This window comes from Asparagus officinalis, chromosome 6 (genome assembly GCF_001876935.1).
Source record: "Asparagus officinalis chromosome 6, Aspof.V1, whole genome shotgun sequence".
Taxonomy (NCBI): Eukaryota; Viridiplantae; Streptophyta; class Magnoliopsida; order Asparagales; family Asparagaceae; genus Asparagus; species Asparagus officinalis.
The window spans coordinates 10280032-10293235 of NC_033799.1; the positions used below are offsets into that span (position 1 = coordinate 10280032).

Below are 13204 nucleotides of genomic sequence, written 5' to 3' on the forward strand. Positions count from 1 at the left end.
TCACGAAGAGGAGTAAAGAGAGAGATGAGCGAAAATTACAAATAGTATATATATATATATATATATAATATATTATATATATATATATATTATATATTATATATATTATATATATATAATTATTATTATATATAAGGAAACTGTTCTAGCGCTTGGGCTTCAGGAAATTCCTGGCGCTCGTCAAACACGTGGCCGACGTCGGTTTTGGCAAGAAGCGGAGGCTGGGTTTTTTTGAAAAAACCCCTGTGCTCAGTCCCTCAGATCCCTAATTCACTCACGCCTCAGCCCTAATTCAACCTTCCCTCTTCCCCTTCCAGAACCCACGCCCAGCCAGAACCCATGCCCAGCCCCAATTCGTCAAAATCAGTTCGTGTTTTCTCTTGCCTTAAGCTCCGACGCTGACGCCCATCTAAGCTCCGACGCCGACAGCCATCTAAGCTCCGACACCGACACCCCCCTCGAAGTTTACCCGTCGAACACCCTCCGCCAACTAGAGGCGCTCGTTCGTGAACCCCAGAGAACGCTGCGCTCCTTCTCCAGGCGCTCCCCCAGCTCGAGCGCAGGAACTAGATCTCTCCTCCAGACGCTCCCCCATCTCTCGCGGCCTCCCTAGCCGGCGCAATCGATAAATTGGAACCCGATCTTGCGTCTCCAGATCATGGTAAAATTCTTTCTCGACAACAAGAATTGACCATTGAAGTTTCTCAATTTTGTTTATTTGATTTTTTTAAAATTCATTTTGGGGATAATATCTAAAATTTATCTGATGCTTTTTCGGGTTAAAATCTGTATCACAAGATGCTATATGGTAAAATTGCTAAAATTTGGTTTTAGCAATTTGGTAAAATTAAACTTATGCTAAAATTTAGTGAGTAATTAGGATTTAGTTTCTTCATGCTTTTATTCTATGAGTGTCGACTTCTTATTATTGGCGTTTGTAGATCAAACGAGATCTATCAGCTGGCATAACTAGTTAGTCAGTTCTGTGAAATGTGATATATGACATCTAGGTGTGCTTCTAAATTGTTCTTGCTATGCGTGTAAGCTCTTTTTATTAACAGTTCAGATCATTCAGAAGTCCATCCGATACTGTGATCATTAGCACAAATTGACAATATCAGTAGATATTATTACGTTCGGTAGACTAATGTTTGACGCCGTTTATTCCAGATGAAAACAACAGCAGATGAAAACAACAGCAGATGTCCAGCCATTTATTACTGTGATCATTAGTAACATTTGGTTTCATTTTTACTTTTTGTGAATTTTTTGTCACTGGTATAACAACTGTTTGCAAAATGTTGTTAATGAACCTCATTGTGTAGGTGATGCCTTGTATGATGCATGGCCAGCTATTAAATTCTTGTGCTTAGTGTTCAATGATCTTCTCAGTCGGTTTAACTACAGAGCATAGACGATCAGCTATTAAATTCTTGTGCTTAGTGTTCAATGATCTTCTCAGTCGGTTTAACTACAGAGCATAGACGATAACTTGATACAAAATCCACTTAATTTCTCAATGATCTTCTCAGTCGGTTTAACTACAGAGCATAGACGATAACTTGATACAAAATCCACTTAATTTCCCCCCCTCCCTAGCTGTAAATCTTTCAACAGAATGAATCCAGTGCTCCTTTGAGTTTAGTGAAATTTTCGGAAGAAATTTTATCCTGTTTGTGGTATGTTTTTTGCAGATAAAAGATGAAGAAATTTTCGGAAGAGTTCAGTGAAGAAGAAGATGAGGGTTTGGTTAAAAGAAGATGTTATTGTGGTTTAATTTGCAGAATATCGATGTGCAAGCAGGGACACAATAAGAGCTTGGAATTTTATGGATGCCCGAGATACAAGGGACCTAATTGCAAGGGTTGCGACTTCTTCGAATGGGTGGGTGATGATAAGAACATCACAAAAAGGCTGGAAAGGCTGGAAAAAAATGTTGAGGTTTTGAAACAAATGCAGAATGGTGTAATTTTATATTTAAAATTTATAAGTATTGTTGTACTGATATTGTTGCTTTGCGTTATAGTCAAATGACTGAGCATCATATCAGTGAATGGCTGATGTATCCAAGTATCCTATTGTAAACGACTGTTCAAACTGGTTATGGTTAACTGTTATGATTCAGTTGTTATGGTTCAATTGTTATGGTTCAATTGAAAACAACTGAGGTACTGTTGTATTTTCTTTCTTCAGACTACTATCATATGACTGTTTTCAGGTGATGCACAACACTTGCTAGTTTCTCTGCACATGTCAGCATGTTTGTGTGGTATATAAATCTTTTGACAGACTCTGATTGAACATGATTCTTGCACTTTAACTCTTAACATGTGCGTGGGTTGTGTCAAGAACTATTACAGGTTGTGTTAAGATAAACTGTTAATATGTGTAGGTGATGCCTTGTATTATGCGAAGTTAATTATTTTAGGCTTGTTTGTGAACACCAGGCAACAATGAAACCTTTTAAGCTGTTTCTGCTGGAAAATCAAAAAATGTTTCTCATGGTACACAAATGATACGCACAAACCCATATAGCCAAAATATGAAGGAAAACAAAACACCCAAATCATTGGCTTCTTCTGTTCTTTCAGCCATAGGATATAATGAGTAAAACCTTCCCAAGCAGCAAAATTGTGAAACTAAGTAACATCACCTTCTGTTATCATCCAAGGGGGAAAAAAGTAACATCACATTCATCACCCAAATAGTCCTCTCAAGAAATCAGCCAAGTGGTTTAGCCAGAGAAACACTCAAAAGTGCTTATACAACACGCTGCCAGCATCAAGAATTTTACTTCCAGCATGAGAAAAAATTGCGCAAACCCACATGCAAACCCACACGCTTATACAACACGCTGCCACATGACAAAAAATTTCACTTCCAGCATCAAGACCGATAGGAACAGAATGCAGAAATTTCACTGCCAGCATAGAGAATTCCAAAGGAGAGCTTACAAATGACAAACAGTTGAAGACAATTAGAAACTTATACGATTGACGAAAACGACTATCAGTAACCGTCAATAGCATAATTTCAATACCCTAAATGAAAAGAAATGATGATAGTTTTTGACAAAAAGAACCAAATAGGCACTGACACCAGCAGAAATCAAGATTTTTCCCCCAGTCAAAAGAAATCCAACTACAGAGAACTCATGTGCTGCTTATCTATAAAACCTCCATTGAAATAAATAACAGTGAATTCTCTCGTCATCTGCCACAAAACATCCAAAGATTCTTCTTGATTGCTCTCGTCATCTGCAACAAAACATCGAATGAAATAAATAACAGTGAATTCAACGTAATTAAACATACCTGGGTAATCCTGCCTATCTATAAAAACTCGAAAGATTATGTAATGTGTGGATATTTACCTGTAGAAGCATATAGCAGATTTCAGAACATTTTTTCTAGCAGATATCTCCATAAACTTTGTTCGTTAGTCTTGTTTGTCAGTTTCGCTGCATAAAATATCAAAGATAAAATTAATAATATGATTTAAGTAATAAAATATTTTAACTTGTCAACGTAATTAAACATACCTGGGCTTGTTAACTGTACAGCTAGTCCTATAATGCCCAAGTTGTCCACATCTACTACATGTACGCTTTTGCCTCTCTTTCTTTTCTTTTGCTTGTTCTAAAGTTGATTTAATTCTTGTAGCATTGCGTGGACGACCTTTGGTTCTTGCTTGCTTTTCCGGGTCACGAACTGTAATTTGTGGAATATGTTGAATTATATGTGAAGTAGGTATCTATAGAAGATCTGAGTCAGGAATGTGGCTGCTACCAGCATCTATTGCTTGACACCCTCTGACTTCTTCTTCAACCCTCTCTATGAAACTTGTTAACAAAGAATCAAGCTCATGCATTCTCTTATCTGACTCAAAGGCAAGCTCCAGTGCATTGTTGGTTTTTGCTTTCAAAGCCCAAGTTTTCAACAGATTTATTTTTTCTACACCGCCTTCAATGTTTTTGCCAAACACAACATTACTAACTCCAATGTTACGATGTCGAGCATCTATAGTCCAACGGTGTACAATATATACACTGGGTAATGAACAACATTGTCTGTTGAACATTAGAGTGTACAATATATGTTTGCATAAAACACCACTATTCTCAAACATACCACAGCTGCAACTATACTGTAATTCTCTACATTCATCATAAGTAACAAACCTCCATTTTTCATTGCTTTCATCTAAGTCACCAACTCGCCACAAAGCAGACTTTTCTTCTTTGGTCACCTCTTGAAGGCCAAGAACACCACACCCTTTGATCTCATTCTGAAATACATGAAACATAGTGCGGGTATAACTACTTCCAGCTTGTCTTTCAATTGGATGCCCAAGGTGAAGCTGTGGTTTTGTATTAAGAGTTCTAAAATCTTCATGTGCTTCACTCATTCGTCGATGTGCCACGGCCTTTTCATATTGAGTTACAAATGCTTTTAATTGTGTTTGTGAATTCACATATCCATCAAAGAATGAGTTGATGCTTTCACTCCTTTGAGTTGATCTTATTCCTGCAAAAAAAATGCCTTTTAAGAAGCATGGCACCCAATGGTCTCGATACATGTACATAGTTTGCAGCCATCCATCATCTTCTTCTATTAGCTTAAACTTCTCCTTCATCTGGAGCCAATGCAAATTACAGTTCTCAATGTTACCACTATTACACCACAAGTCCCAATATTTTTGAAATTTTTCACCATAAACAGAATTCAAAGAATGCAAATGATCGGCAATATGTCGCTGTAGATGCTAATAACAATAACGATGCCTTGTGTTTGGAAAGACTTTATGAATGACATTGCACATTGCTCGGTCTTGGTCTGTGATGATAGCACCCGGTTCTATTCCATGCATGCAGTTTAACCATTCCTGAAACAACCAAACAAATGTTTCTTCTTGTTCATCAACAAGCAATGTGCAACCAAATAAAGTAGATTGCCTATGATGATTCACCCCAGTAAATGGTGCAAATGGAAGACTGAACTTGTTCGTTTTATAAGTCACATCAAACACAATAACATCATTAAACTTCAAATAAGTTGATCTTGATTTTCCATCCGCCCAAAAAACACTTCTCATATGTCCAGTGCAATCTACTTCCAAAGCAAAATAAAAATCTGCATCACTAGCCGCCTTTCTTTGAAAATATTGGATAACAGATATACATTCATTGCCAATATTGTTATGCCTTTGAGTTTTCAAATAGTCAATGCATTGTTGCGGTGTCACTGATTCATCTTCTCTTCCACTTGTCGCGTTAATAACACGAGAAATAGTGAAAGGAGTAATACCTTCTTCTTGCAAACATTGAATCATTTTTTTTACACCCTTTACTTCTATGAAATTGTTGTTGTGACATGTGCATCTTTGCTTTATCTAGACTACTGAGCATGTGGTTTGTATGATCTTCAATAAAACCTACAACTTTCCATGTTTTATCCTCCAATAATTTTATTCTCATCATTGCTTTACAGCCAACTCTGGTCTCTCGCCGATGATTGATATTTTTCCCTATATCTCTCTTGTCTTTATTAGATCTATAACCTTCTTTGTCACAAAAAAATTTTCTATTCAACACTTGTTTATCTTTTTGGGAGTAATTCACTGACCTTTTTCTGATTCCAAATCCCATCATCAAAGCATACGAGTTATAATAGTTGTAGGCCTCTTCATGACTACTAAAGATCATTCCTAAACACGGTTTTTCACCAATTTGCATTCTGAAAATAAAGATAATTGGAGGTCAATATATAATGCTACTCAACGTTACTATTTCAAACAACATATTTCATGTCAGCGAAATTCATGATATTAATGAAGTACCTTGAAACAGGCATCGTTGTTGGAAAAGGCATGAAATCGTTGTTGTTGTTACTATCACCAGTTTCAGCCATTTGTCTTCTTTTTACCCCCTGAAAGCAATATTTTATAAAATTGATCAAAAAGATATGGGGTGTGCTAATATTTTCATAAAAGGGTTGGTTGTACTTATTATTTTTGAAACATAGTCTTTTTTTTATTCTCCATATGAAATCAGTACTAGCAGAAAAGGGATAAGTACCAAAACTGGTGCTGTAGAAATCAATGCAAGCTGCACAAACATAACTTCTCATCTTCTCCATTCTCCTTGTATGACCTCATACAGTGAACTTCAATATGGTCTCATTGAGTCATCGCTATCCTTGTGACTAATTTTTTTTATTAAGGGGAAATATATTTTAAACTAGAATCTTTCTCGTTTTCATCTTTAGATTATTTTCATTAGTTTTACCACTATAATGTTCTAATTTATTTATATGCATATCAAGAGAACAAAATCAGCCTGCTCTAGCAAAAGCTAGCGTCAAGTGGATTTATTTCTTTTTGATAGATTGGATAATTTGTGGCTAGAAAGGATCAAGCTATATTTAAGCTTGATTGGTATATAACTTATAACTCCATCCAATACGATAAGAAGAACTGACCTGACCAGCGTCGGCGTGGGATCGGAGACACGTCGGCGTGGGATAAGAAGAACTGACCTGACCAGCGTTCTCTGGGGTTCACGAACGAGCGCCTCTAGTTGGCGGAGGGTGTTCGACGGGTAAACTTCGAGGGGGACATCGGTGTCGGAGCTTAGATGGCCGTCGGCGTCGGAGCTTAGATGGGCGTCGGCATCGGAGCTTAAGGCAAGAGAAAACACGAGCTGATTTTGACGAATTGGGGCTGGGCGTGGGTTCTAGCTGGGCGTGGGTTCTGGAAGGGGAAGAGGGAAGGTTGAATTAGGGCTGAGGCGTGGGTGAATTAGGGATCTGAGGGACTGAGCACAGGGGTTTTTTCAAAAAAACCCAGCCTCTTACAGAATAATTATCTACAATTAAAAACGTACATGTTGTGCTAATATAACAGTTGATACGAAATAGTCAAAATATACATATATTATATAATTAAACGAGAATAATTAATAATAAAAATATATTTACTTATTTTTAAAATAAAATAATTATGGGATAATTATATACACGATAAAACGTATCATTTATACTAATACGACAGATAATATGTAACAACAGAAATAATACAATAAATTATACCAAAAATACGTAATTAATAATACCTTGTATTATATAAAATAATACGTAATAATATTAATAATACTATGTATTATCCAAAATGATATGTAATAGTATCGGTAACGTAACAGATAAATTCCAAAATTTTTTACTACACTGAATAAATTTATAAATGTTGAAATCATTTAAATAAATATTAAACGTAGAATTTAAATCATAGAAAATTGTAAAAATTCAAGAAAAATATAAATACTCTTTTAAAAATCATAATTAAATATTTTAAAATATCAGAAAATAATTTTAACTAGTATTAAAATTCTTGGTTCTTACATGAATGGTCTGGATCTCTCTAAAAAAATGACGGTTGAGATCAAAGGCACCACTAGATCCAAGGCTTAGATCGAGCACGGGAATCCGAGGCTATCCCATCAGATCACATTTATTGTGATATGACGTGCCTACGTCACCTTAGCTAGCAAGTGTAGAGAGCTGCCTGCAGACATGTGGCCCGCCTGTTAACTCTTAGACCTCGTCTGCAAGCACGAAGCTCGTCTGATGACATCTGGAGCTTACCTGCATAGTTCGAGATCACCCATGGAATTAAAATCGCCCACATTTTATTTTGAACTCGCCTAAAGGGCTCAGCTCAATAAAGAAAGTCAAGTTCACCTAATGATCACTTTCGTTCAAAGTGTTCCAGACCACGTTCAACTTGATTTAGGTCTGAAAATTTTGAAGGGGGTCTTGTAGGTAGTAAAAATTACCTAAGGATAGAAGCCCACCTGACTGGTCCTGCCTTCTAGTAGCTTGGGCTTGTCTGCCCATCAAAAGCTCACCTACACACTTGACTCGCCTGCACGAGTCGAGCTCACTTGTGCACCTGGTTCGCCTGCAAGAACCTAACTCACCAAAGAAGCTTAGCTCGCCAGCGCGAGTCCAGCTCGCATGCGTGCTCCACTCGCCTGAACACTTGAGTCTAGGCTCGCCTGTTTGCTTGACTCGCTAGCACGAGTCAGGCACGCATGGTTGTTGAGCTCGTCAGCATGAGCTCAACCTCGCCTGATGCGGCATAAACATGTACCAAAAGGTTGCAAGTGCACAACCGTGTCAAGTTATAGTATTTAAGATATCGATCCCACGAGGAAGGTGTTTTGTAGGAGAAAATATAAAATCGGTTCTTATGTTGTGTGCATGACAAATAAGATTGATGAGTGAATATGATTGTGAAGAGATTGAGAGAGTGAAAGTGGTGTGTAAATAGGTGCAAAGTGTAAATGAGAGTGAGTATGAACAATAAGGTGAGAAGGAAAAAATGAATAAAATCAAGAAACAAAATAAAAAATTCAAGAATGAAGAATAAAATTCTAGAATAAAAGAAAATGCAAGAAATTAAAGATGGTGGATTCAATTATAGATATGGGTAATCTAAAATTGAACCCACTTCTTAGAAAATGGTGATTCCCTAGAGGGTTCTAGCCTAAAGGCGAATCAAACAAAATAAAAATAAACAAAAAGAAAAACTAAACCCAAGAGGGTTCTAGCCTCAAGGTGAATAGTATAAGAAATTAAAATCTAACTACAAAATAAAGTGCAAAATCTAAACTACAAAATAAAATTGCAAGAATTAAATGCAAGAAAATAAATCTACTCTATAAGCATGAAATAAATCTAAGGCAAGAGGGTTCTAGCCTCTTGGCTATTTAACAAGAAAATAAAATCTAAACTACAAGCATAGATACCCCCATCCGCGTGCTCTTCTTCCTGAACAACCTGTTACCGGCTGACGTTTGCTTCACCTTGTGGTCCTGAACGCCTGGATTTGTTGCTCAGCCCATCTCTTCATAGTCTGCATGCATGCTCCATCCGAATTTGAAACCTTTCTTTCGCTTAGCCCAAAGCGTCTTCAAGCATCTTGGCCATTTCTTCCATGTTATCATAAAGCACTCGCGGGGTTAGTTCCTTCGCTGGACACTATGTATGTCCGATGCCCGACAGCACGAGCAGGAATCCATTCTTCATCTTTCGAAGGACAATCTTGTCCGAACCCTGACCATTAAGTGCCTCGTGCGATGCTCCGGACTGCCGACGGGTTACACGCCGCGGACGCTTCCATATAGACCGATTGAGATCATTGTGTGATGTCTCGTTGCTGGTCATGTTGGCGGTGACCTTCGGAAAATTCTCCATCTTAACCACTGTCTTCTGTTGCGGAAGGCCAAGGCCGTTCGCGTTTTGGGCGTTTCGGTGCGAGCTTCGACACGGGAAATTTTTCGGGACTCCCTTGATGCCCAGTTGCATGTGGGACATAACTACCCGAATGAGCTTGCGCACAAGGGCACTGAGTATTCGAGCCCTGAGGGCGTCTTTTCTTGTTTTGTTCGTTACCCCCAGCACGATTAGCTACAATCGTCCATCTTGATCGGAGTAGACCTATCGACGTGTGGACCATGTTCCCAGGTTATAAACTTATCATCTCGGATGACAACGTTTCCTTCTGAGAGCAAACTGCCTATTTGACTTCGAGAGTCACTCGCCTCGAAAACGCCTTTGCCTAGACATGAATTTCTCAGCGGCTCCCGCAACTTCGCATGGCGCAAGGTATGCGCTTGGGTGCCGTAAACTCTTGTCATGTTGGGTGTGTGTCGACCCCAGCATGTTGATTAGTATCGGAACCTCTTCATCGAGGCAAGCCAATTGGGTTACTTCCGAGCGTTCATGGACTTCGTTGGCCGCTCCAAGATTGACCTCCTTCCTCGATAGTTCGGGAGGTTGAACTCGTTGAATGGCTGTAAAGCGTCGCATCCTCGGGCACTGACTCACCACTTTGGACTTTGCCTCATATTTTGTGGTTTAGTGGGATTTTTTGGCTACGCCATCTGCACCTATCTGACGGTTTTCTTGAACTTGAGCTCGTGCTTGTGCCTGAGATGCCGGCGCTTCTGAATGCCTGATCTCCAGTGCTTGAACGTTCCGTTTGACACGGATCCATTCGTTCGTTGGTGGCCTTGAGGAGTGCCATTCATGTTGTTGAGGTCGCTTCGCCTCTTCTGTTTCTTCAGATCCGTGTGTTAACGGATCCCGTCCACAGATCCATTGCCTTTGCGATGGTTTCGCAATTTTGGCGCCTGACGTGCCTTTGGCAGGCTCTCTTTGAGACACGTCACTACCGCCCTCGGCAACGCGAAGATTCCGGCCAGAGCCCCAGATCTGACCTGTTGGAAAGGAAATCGTCACCCGAGCGAGCTTCCGGCATCAAACGGCGAGATCTTCAAGTTCGGCAGCTATCAACTTCTTCGTACCAACGAAGTTTTCTCTTGGAAGAGAGCTTGGAGACTTGGACTTCGAGGGGAGGTGGATTTGACGAGGATGACAGATACTCCTCGAACTTTTTGGTTTTCGAATTCGTTACTCGACCTCCTCCGTCGACCGGCGATCGGGCATCCGCGCGGCTGCGACGCCGAACAGCTTCGCCAGTAAAGCTGTTGGCCTGCCCACTGTGCGGCGCCCAGATTGTTCGCCGGAAAGGTGGTGTTTCCTTCATTAGTCGATATCCATTGCACTCAGTTAACAACTTATGCTTACAAAAGAGATCCGGCTCTTTTTATAAGTCCGGCTTACAATGAAAATCAAAATAAAAAAAGAAATCAAAAGTTACAACTGGTGGCTCTCACCGAAACAAATCACAAGATCCTGTTATCCGCGTCTCTTGCTTTGGTGCGGTTCTTTGCCTGCGCGGGCGTTATTTGCTGCGGACCACCGTGCTGATCTCGATCGGTCGGATCTACACGATATGAACGGGTAATAATTCCACAAGGAATAATAGCCAGGGTGAGGGGATTGTCTTCACCAAGGAAACAACCCGCTCGAATCTCGGATCTAAGAACCAAGCTTAGATCCGGAGTGGTGATCGTGTACGATCTCAAATCCAATCCTCGCGAACTCCTGACCTTATTTGCGTGGTGATCGCCCGAGCACCGGACTCTGAAAGTCCAAGTCTCCAAGCCTTCAAAGTTGTATCTTTTAATCTGAGTCGTTCAATCCAGCAGGGGCTTCGCCCTTTCTCTCCAAAATTTTCCCCTCTGAAACAAATGAGCCACAAAGCGGCTATTAGTTATAGGACACCTCAGGGGGAAAAAAAAACTGTGCCATTTGCACAGTTCTGAGCCTAGCAAACCCATGGGTGGCTCGGCCTTAGCGCAGCCCACCCATGGCGGTTGGCTCGGCCTTCGGGCCGAAGCCACCTCAGTTGGTGGCAATCGGCTTTGCCGAGCCACCTTCAAGGGGGGGCTGGCTCGCGCTTGGCCCGAGCCCCTGAGGTGGCTCGGCCACGAGCCACCTCAGGGTGGCCTCGGCTGGGCCGAGCCACCCTGGGTGGTCGGGAGAGGTTTCGCGAAGTCCCCGTGTGTGTTGTCCGTCTTAGTCCTTTGTTTTCCGTTCTGTTCTCTTGTCTGCTGGTGATTGACTTGCAACGATCTTTGACTTATTCAGAATTGGCAGTGAGTCGGGTTCCTGTGATATCGGCCAGCTAAATCACTTCTGAATTTGAGTCCGAACATTGATGATGTTGATTGCATCGTGACTTCATCGAGTTCGCTCTTGTTTAGATGACTCGGTGATTTCACCTAAACATTGCGTTGATCCGGCTGTGCCGAGAGATGCAATCCAATGCTTGGGTGGCCGATTTGTCGCCTGTTAACCTGCTCCGTCGCGTTATAGCTGGCTTCACGGTTGCGAGCCTAACGTCTTGTTTGGATAATCATCGTCGCCCCGTGGTCCTGTTTGTTTAGACATCGGGCCGGTTCGAGCTGTGCTAAGGGACTATAGGCCAATTTTTATACGCTACAAATATGCAGCCATTGGGATTTGTCTTGAGGCCCCAAGCAACATCTCCACTTTGATTTTGAATTTGCTTTTTGTTCTTCTCTAGCCCAACATAGGAGGCCCATATAATTTTCAAAAATAAATAAAGATCCAAGTTGGTCCATGGGAGAAATTCTGCAGCAATGTCCACAATGAAGAAATTAAGTCCAAATCTTTGCATTAAGCCAAGTCCAACTCATTAACCACCGGCCCACTTCATTTGATTTTGAAAATCAAAAGAAAAGTCCGGCCCATGAAGAAAGTTCAAAACTGCAGCTGGTCTTCAGTCTCTACCTAAGTCCGGTTTATTTGATGAGTTGATTTTCAAAAAAAATAGAAATGGAAGTCCAAGTCCACCGGTCCATGGAGCAATCAATTGCATTTAGATTTTCGGCCCATTATGATTTTCCAAATCAAATTTCCGCACCGGCCCAAGCTGCAGCAAGGCTTGATGAAGTTCTCCATTTGATTTTAAAAATAGAAAATGAAATGCGGCCCAATTAATCTCCAGCCCACTTGTGCAGCAACCGGCCTTCATGTGATTAAAACTCAAAGCTGCAAAACCGGTCCTATTGGCATTGATTTTTGGCCCTGGTTTTCACCTCTCTGCCTAAGTCCGGTCATGGGAGAACTTTTTGCAACTAAGTCCAATTCGGACCTTGAATTTCAAATCCAATCTCCAATTCAAATTTGGTCTAATGTAGCCTAGTTCAATTCATTTGGTGTGATTTGTTTTATGGGCTTTGGGTTTAGTCTTCATGAGCTTGTTGCTTGTAATCTTCATTAATTCTTTAGGGTTTTTGTTGAGAAAAGTAATCTTGGGCTTTTATTCTTCAATAACCTGCAATTAAAGATAAAAACAATTTATTAGTGGTATATTTATTCATATAAAATAGATAATGAGGATATAAAATTGTAATAAAACTATGATTATCAAATACCCCCACACCTAAACTCTTGCTAGTCCTCTAGCAAAGAAAATAAAAAGAAAATCCTAACTCACTTTCGCAGGAATCGCGGTTGTATTTAGCGCATACAACAAGCCTTTAAACCCCTAGGTTACCCTAGTGGACGAGTTATAGTCTCGTGAGGGTTTGCAGTGAATATACCCACAAAATTCGGTCAACTTGCCAAATTAAAGAAGTCAGTAAATAACTAAATTCACTTGATAACTTTTAGATAATCTAATTGGAGCCAGTTATCACTCAAGAAAACGTTTTTATATATAACTCTAAGGTATATTTTTAAGAAAATCTTCTCATTGTAGCAATACAAAA

General features: G+C 40.2%; 1 protein-coding gene and 2 long non-coding RNA genes across 5 annotated transcripts; 1 reads left to right on the top strand and 2 right to left on the bottom strand.

Annotated features, from left to right (window-relative positions):
• Window positions 532-2192, top strand: LOC109845140. Its single transcript, XR_002248233.1, has 2 exons — window positions 532-661; window positions 1695-2192. It is a non-coding gene; the product is annotated as an uncharacterized LOC109845140 (long non-coding RNA).
• On the bottom strand, window positions 2899-3726 carry LOC109845259. The gene is made up of 3 exons (XR_002248262.1): window positions 3542-3726; window positions 3374-3460; window positions 2899-3257 (listed from the first exon to the last, which is right to left on the bottom strand). It is a non-coding gene; the product is annotated as an uncharacterized LOC109845259 (long non-coding RNA).
• LOC109845503 lies at window positions 3773-6843 on the bottom strand. 3 transcript variants are annotated; one of them, XM_020414755.1, is made up of 3 exons: window positions 5839-6843; window positions 5625-5735; window positions 3773-4526 (listed from the first exon to the last, which is right to left on the bottom strand). In XM_020414755.1, exons 1-3 carry the CDS (start codon window positions 6135-6137, stop codon window positions 4502-4504), a joined length of 435 nt encoding a protein of 144 aa, XP_020270344.1. In that variant the 5' UTR covers window positions 6138-6843; the 3' UTR covers window positions 3773-4501. The 3 variants fall into 3 exon arrangements, with proteins under 3 accessions (XP_020270344.1, XP_020270345.1, XP_020270343.1); XM_020414756.1 differs by having other exon boundaries at window positions 3773-4884; XM_020414754.1 differs by having other exon boundaries at window positions 3773-5735.

Coding starts and splice junctions, on each gene's coding strand:
- LOC109845503 (XM_020414754.1), bottom strand. CDS start 6,137: ATGGAGAAGATGAGAAGTTATGTTTGTGCAGCTTGCATTGATTTCTAC. Junction 5,736..5,838: donor ACAACGATGCCTGTTTCAAG/GTACTTCATTAA, acceptor CTTTATTTTCAG/AATGCAAATTGGTGAAAAAC.